The sequence below is a fragment of the Cervus canadensis genome, chromosome 4, assembly GCF_019320065.1.
Source record: "Cervus canadensis isolate Bull #8, Minnesota chromosome 4, ASM1932006v1, whole genome shotgun sequence".
Lineage (NCBI taxonomy): Eukaryota > Metazoa > Chordata > Mammalia > Artiodactyla > Cervidae > Cervus > Cervus canadensis.
Window position 1 is genome coordinate 85627254 of NC_057389.1, and position 7682 is coordinate 85634935.

The following is a 7682-nucleotide window of genomic DNA, read 5'->3' on the forward strand; positions in this document are numbered from 1 at the left end:
AGGCCACTGCAATGAGAAGCCTGCACACTGCAACTAGAGAGCAGCCCTGGCTCGCCACAACGAGAGAAAAGCCCTGTAGCAATGAAGACCCAGCACAGCCAAAAAGATAAACAAAATTATTTTTAAGAAATGTAAGATCTAAATGTTTACAACTTCTAGATAAAAACACAGGAGAAAATCTTTGTGGTCCTGGGTTTGGAAAAAATTTCTGAGCTATGTCACCAAAAGCATATGATAAAAGAAAAACTGATAGCTAGACTTCAACAAAATATAAAACTTTTCAAAAAACGTCACTAGGAAAATGAAAAGACAAGCCACAGACTGGGAGAAATATTTTCAAATCACGTATCTGATCATATATATGAATCCAATATATAAAGAGCATGATTAAATAATAAGAACACAGGCAACCAAAGTTTAAAATGGGTAAAATATTTTAAGAGATATTTTACCAAGAAGATACATAAATGACCAATAAGTACACAGATGTTTAATGCTGTTAATCATTAGGGAAATACAATGAGATATCACTATATATCCTCTAGAACAGCTATAATTAAGAAGAATGATAGTTTAAGAGTTGGTGAGAACATAAAGAAACTAGAACTTTCATACCATGCTGTTGGGAAAAAAGAAATAGTGAACACTGTAAAAAACTGTTTTGCAGTTTCTTCAAAAGATAAACATACATAAACCACAAGACACAGCAATTTCGCTCCTAGGTATCTATCCAAGACAAATTTTGAAACTTATCTGCAGAAAGACTTAACAAAACAATGTTCCTAACAGCATCATTTTTAATAGCCAAAAAACTAGAATCATTCAAATCCCCAAAGATCATAAAAGGTGGTATTTTCATATAATAGAATAAAATTTAACAATAAAAAGGAACTAGTGAAAAAAAAAAAAAAGGAACTACTGATATATGCTACAACATGGATGACCCTCAAAAATATTACACTAAATCAAAGAAAGTGTTAGTCGCTCACTAATGTCTGACTCTTTCGGACCCATGTACTGTAGCCCACCAGGCTCCTCAGTCCATGAAATTCTCCAGGTAAGAATACAGGAGAATTCTTTTCCAAAGAATCTTCCCAACCCAGGGATCAAACCCGTGTCTCCTGCACTGCAGGCAGATTCTTCACTGTCTGAGTCACAGTGGTTGGATGATATCACCAACTCAATGGACATGAGTTTGAGCATACTTGATGAGATAGTGAAGGACACGGAAGCCTGGCATGCTGCAGTCCACGAGGTGGTAAAGAGTCCAACACAACTGAACAACTCAAAGAAAACAGATAAAGGCAAAATAGTGTATAATCTGATTTATACGAAATTCTAAAGAAAACTAGACAGAAAGCAGGTCCATGGTTGCTGGGGGTAGGACTGCAAACAGACACAGAAGAACTTATGGGGATGATAAAACTGATGGTTTCACAACTGTATGTATTTGCTACAACTCAAACTGTACAATTCAACTATACAATTACAGTGGGTGAATTCAGTGGGTATTATTAATAACTTGATAAAAAGTTGTTTAAAAGTAAACTAAAGTACTCACCATTGTAGCCTTCGAGAACAGAATCAATAATAGGTCTGGCAGTTAAGTTATAAACATCTAGTTGTTTACTCTCTGGTCCAAAAACAGTATCAAAAGTAAATGTCTTTGGAGGTTCATTGGAAGAATCAGTCTTGTGCACAGTGATAGTTCCCCTCATCTCATCCACACTGACAGCCTGTTTGTAGCACATAGATTTCTCTCTCTCATTGAGGGGCCGGCACCTAACCACCACCTTCACGTTATCGCAGCTTTCTGGCTTCTCTGATTTATTGATCTGGTGGAGAAAATATTTACAAATAATGAAAAGAACATTTACTTTTACCTTCAACAGATTAAATTTAAAACCTGAAAAGGCTACTTTGCCACCTCAGTGCCTTGCACACGTTAAACTCTCCATAATTACTTGTTAAATGTAATTAAAGACCTTACAGATATATAGAAAAACTTATTAAAAGGTATAAAAAGTTTCTTTTATAAATACAAATAATGGAAGAGGAAATTTAATTTACAGTTATAGTTAATGCTATTCAGGCAGAAAAATCAGAATCTATAAGAGACCTGTCTTTCTGCACAAAGTCCCTGACTTCCTCTGAGTTTCCTGCCTATAGAAAAACAAATGTGAATGTGGTTAATAACTTTAATCAAGAATCCAGTAGTAGGTCCTCTGTGCCCTCTGAGACTTTCAATTTTCTACAATGCATTAGTAAAAAAAAAAAAAAGAAATTAATCAAATAATATATCCACATAAGGTCTACTTTTTCTATATTAGTGAAAGAGAGGAAAAAAAAGCCTAATGGCAGAGAAAAAATGTTTTGGAAAAAATTTTTAAATGACTCTACCCTTAAGAACATTTGTATACGTGAAGTTTCAAATTCTGAAATTCTATGATTAAGCATATTAAAATTCAATCCAATTATTAAATATAATCCAATTATCATCCAGTTTAACAGTTTAGTTGAACAGATATTAAATTCCTACTCTTTCAGATACTCTTCTAAGCATCAGAGAAACAAACATGAGCCACTGTCATTCACAAGGAATAGATGGTGTCAATTCAACACACTTCTTTCCATCTCTACTTTCACCACCTTATTCCAGGTTATCATCTTGTCCCGAATTCTAAGAGGCTCCTAACCGTACTGCTGGGCTTCCCTGGTGGCTCAGCGATAAACAATCTGCCTGCCAATTCAGGAGTCTCAGGTTCAATCCCTGAGTTGGGAACTTCCCCTGGAGAAGAAAATGACAACCCACTCCAGTTCTCCTGCCTGGGAAATCCCAAGGTCAAGAGGAGCCTGGGAGGCTCCAGTCCATTGGGTGGCAAGGAGTTGAACATGACTTAGCAACTAAACACCACCACCTACAACTGTACTATTGCATCTAATTAGGTTCCCCTATGGTCTGTTCTCTACGTGGCAGTCGGTTTCAACACAAATCTAATTATGTCACTCCCCTACTCAGAACTCTCTGCAATAGTTTCCCACAGATTTTAGGATAAAAGTCAAAATCCTTACAGTGGTCTGTAAGATCTGGTCCTGGCCCATGTCCACTTCTCCAGCTTTATTTCACAAGTTACTCTGCTTGACTTTCTTAGTCATAGCCACACTGGCTTTCTTTTTTTTTTTTTTTCACACTGGCTTTCTTTTAGGCCTTTTCTTGTCTTCATGCTTCCGCTCACCACACTCCTTTCCAGGTGCTGCTTCTCATGCCTAAAACATACTCCACCCTCTTCAATTACCTTGTAGAGATCAGCTCAATAGCTCCTTCACCTGGGAAGACTTCCCTGACTAGAGTTGACCTAATATAGGTCCTGATAGCACCATTCTTTCTTCTGCATTGGTTACAATTTTATTTTTTTTTGGAGGCGGGGGGGGGGGGGGGGCTTCTTATTCTATTAAAGTCCATGTCTGTATCTAAAATGAGAAGTTCCAAACAGGTACTCAGTCAAGGGACTAAATCCAGCCCACGAAAGTCTTTTGTTTGGCTCCTATTATCTAAAAATCTTTTAAGTTAGTTACTAAAATTTAAAAATTAGAAATTTCATTAAAATAACAATCTCTAGACTCTCTGAAAAAAATACATATCTGACATTTGTAAGCCAGCATTCCTACATGGCAACATTTAAACAATTCACCAGAGTCTACTTCTATCTATTGTATGCCACCTATCCACTTCACTTAGCTAAGTATTCTATCACTGTAAATATGTGTGGTTTTCACTTCTACTCTACACAGCAAGCTTTTCTCTTCCCAAGTTCAAGAACCTGGCTGGTTTTGCTCAATATTGTATCTCCAGTGCCTAGTATGTAATTGCTGTTTAGTAGCTAACTTGTGTCCCCATGGACTGTAACTGCCAGACTCTTCTGTCCATGGGATTTTCCAGGCAAAAATACTGGGGTGAGTTGTCATTTCCTTCTGTAGGGGAACCTCCCCAACCAGGGACCAAACCAGCTTCTCCTGTATTACCAGGGGGATTCTTTACCACTGAGCCACCAGTGTGGCTGGTGCCCAGTAATAAATTGTTGAATAAATTGATAATTAAATAGAAAGCAACAAGGAACAAATACTAAGCATTTAATGCTAAAAGTCAAGCACTGTCCTTCAAGCCTCCTGCGCATTATCTTATTTCATCCTGATACCCCCATGAGGAAAAGTTTAATTATGCAGGAAAGAAGAACCCAGAAAGATAAATTACCCAGGGCCTCGCAACCGGCCACTGCTCAGGTGTTCTCCATGACCCTATAACGGACTTACGACGCCTGCTTATTAAGTGAACGATAATTATCTGTGAAATCCTACAAGACGAACATACGACCACCCACCACTCACCCCCTCACGTAAACAACCGGCCACAGTTGAAATGTTCCCCATGACTCTGTACTGGACTTACGACGTCCCCTTATTAAGTTACACGATAATAATCTCTGAAATCCTACAAGACAAGCATACCATCACCCACCACTCGCCCCCCCTCACACACAAAGACACCTACGGATCACATTCTGCACTGTAAGCTAGAGCGCCACGAGAGGAATGACAGCTCGAGTCAGGAGCCTGGAGCAGGGGCAGACAACCCCTGCTCTGCTGCCTTCCAGAGCTTGGCTCCGCGACGCAGAGACCCACCCGGCATCCAAGAGCCAACTCTCCGCGGCCGCTCCTAGAAGCCCTACGCAGAGAACAGGGCTGGGAGCGACAGCGCATCCTCTGGCACAGCGCCTTTATGTCAAGCACCCCAGGCCTTTCGGGATGCAGCAGCGACCAAGGTGGCAAAGCCTGCTCCGGGCCCCTCCCAGGGTCGGGTGGACCCCCACATGCCCGGGCCCACCCGCCTGGCTCCCACACCGCTTGGCCGGCCTGGCCCGGCCCCGCCCCACCCCACCCGGGCCGCCCGCCTGCTCCGCGCCTCCATGGTAACGGCCGCGCCACCCGGCCAGGCCTCAGAGATGAGGAGGAACCCCAGCGGCTGAGTGACTCTCCTAACCGGCATTGCGGCTTCCTCCCGTGCCCCGCGGACGTCCCCGCCCGGGGTGCAGTCCAACGACGCCGGGTTCACGGGAGAGGCGGGTCAGAAGACAACTGAAACACCACCTTGGCGCACCCAAGACTGCGGCTCCTCTGGCGAGAGCGCGCTGTGCGCAGGCGCACTCCGGGCTCGCCCCGCCCCATCCCCGGGCTCGAGGCTTCCTCCGCCTCTTGTATTACGCCTGCGCCAGAACTTTCCGAGTCCGTCTCCTAGGAAGCCAGACTGAGGCTGCGCTTGCGCAATGCTGCCATTCCGCTGCCTCTGGATATCTGGCCGGATTTGCAGGTGGGATATCTGGCTACTACCGATGGGGAAGAGGCAGTCGTAGACTGGCAACGCCTCCCATCTTCTAGCGCTTGCTGTGTTCTAAATATTATAAACAACAATAGCAATTGTACATTGTGTTTCCTCAGAAGAGCCACTTTACATACGTTATTGTGCTTGATTGCCAACTTGATTATGACCTGTCTCACCATTAGCTGAGGAACTTTGTCAGCATTCTCACAATTACCTCCAGAGCCTAGAATAGAAGCTGGCACAAGGTGGGTTTTCAATAAATATTTGTGAAAGAAAGAATGATCTATCCTCTTTCCTGTCCGATCCTCTCCCCTGAACACTGCTCTGCTTGGACGTGCAATAGACAGTTCAAGTTTATCATGTCCAAAATTGAAACGTTGATTCCCACTTCCTATCGCCTACTAGTACCTACGCCACACCTGTTAAATATAAAATAAACAATTTAAAAAATCCATCACAATAATGTAAGCTGGATTCTGACAATTGATCAGACTAAAACCAGTCTTTCTCTCTCATACTTAATATCCAATCTTTCTATAGAACTAGAATTAGTCGTCTCTATCTCAGAAGTAGAACCAGAATCTGAACACTTTGAGTACCACCATCTCTCGCCTGCAGGTTATGATTTCCTTGAAGTGCATCCTTGCCCATCTAGTCTACTTTCAACATAAGACGCAGAGTGCTGGTGTTAAAATGAGTCAGATACTGTTGGTGGCTCAAGGGTAAAGAATCCGCCTTCCAATACAGGAGACGGAGGTTCTATCCCTGGGTGGGGAAGATCCCCTGGAGAAGGAAATGGCAACCTACTCTTGCCTGGGAAATTCCATGGATAGAAAGGCCTGGCGGCTACAGTGCATAGGGTTGCAAAAAGTCTGACATGGCTTAGCAACTAAAACAACACTGCCTTCATTCATAACCTGCTAGTGATTTCTCATCTCCCAGCATAAAAGTCACAGGCCCTCTCCCTGTTTCCTGCAGTCTTCCCTCTTACTCCTTATTGCAAGCTATCCCTCTCGCACCAGCTCCACTTGGCCTCCTTGATTCATTGCAGGCATGACCTTGCAGGCATGGTTTCATGATAGAATACAAGGCCTTTTATGCTTGCAGTAGGAGCTAATAAAAATACTTAGTGTCAGCATACTGTTCTAAGTGCTTTAATTCCTTTTTAATTATTAATTTAGTTCACATAATAACCTTTTGAAATAGGTACCATTAGTCATTTTAATAGAAAATATGAGTAACCATTTCACATATTTAAAAAACTGAAGCATGAGCCATTAAGTAACTTGTCCAAGGTCATACATATAGGCAGTGACAAAGCTCAGATCCAAAGCCAGGCCCTGCCTAGAAAGCTCCTCACTAAATATTGCCTGACTCCCTCATTGCCTTCAGAATATCTTTGTTCATATATCACCTCCTTAGTGAACCCTACCAATGATCTCTCTACTTAAAATGCCAACCTTCAGAGATTTTCCCTGTGGTCCAATGGTTAGGACTCCACGGTCCAATGCAGGGGATGCAGGTTCCATCCCTGGTCAGGGAACTAAGATCCCACATGCCACACGGTACAGCCAAAAACTAAAAAAGGAAACAAAACTCCAATCTTCAGTCCCAGCCTTGTTATCTTCCCTCCCTACTTTATATTTCTCCATAGTACTTATCACTCTCTGATATATGATAGATATAATATATATCTGCTTTATTGAGATTCACCAATTTATACAATTCAGTGATTCTTACTATAGACAGAGTTGTGTGACCATAACCACAATCGATTTTAAACATTTTCATCACACTCAAAAGAAACACTTATAGCTATCACTCCCCCTTCCCCCTTGCAACATCCCAGCCCTAGGCAACCACTAATCTACTTTCTGTATCTACAGATTTGCCTATTTTTGACTTATCATATAAATGGAATTATATAATATGTAACCTTTTGTGAAATGATGTCTATCACGTAGAATAATATTTTCAAGTGAAGTCACTCAGTCTTGTCTGACTCTTTGTGACCCTATGGACTGTAGCCTACCAGGCTTCTCCCTCCATGGGATTTTCCAGGCAAGAGTACTGGAGTGGGTTGCCATTTCCTTCTCCAGGGAATCTTCCCAACCCAGGGATTGAACCCAGGTCTCCTGCATTGCAGGCAGACACTTTACCCTCTGAGCTAAATCATCCCTATTGTAACACATAACAATAATCCTTTACTTTTTATGGCTGAATCATGTTCTATTGTATAAATATACCACATTTTTATCTATTTATCAATTGATGAACATTTGGGTTGTCTCTACTTTTTGGTACT

The 7682-nt window shown here is 41.9% G+C and overlaps 1 protein-coding gene across 8 annotated transcripts in view; it reads right to left on the reverse strand.

Moving 5' to 3' along the window:
- The window catches only part of KIF3A (kinesin family member 3A), an 84763-nt gene extending 79540 nt beyond the window's left edge, over window positions 1-5223 (reverse strand). For 3 of the 8 annotated variants that reach the window (XM_043466029.1, XM_043466028.1, XM_043466025.1), the window contains exons 1-2: window positions 5039-5196; window positions 1562-1835 (exon numbers count right to left, since the gene is read on the reverse strand). In XM_043466029.1, coding sequence (XP_043321964.1) covers window positions 1562-1835; window positions 5039-5044 — 280 coding nt within the window. In that variant the 5' untranslated portion in view covers window positions 5045-5196. The other 5 variants (XM_043466026.1, XM_043466024.1, XM_043466021.1 and 2 more) reach the window with 3 other exon arrangements.
- Window positions 5224-7682: the final 2459 nt, after the last annotated feature.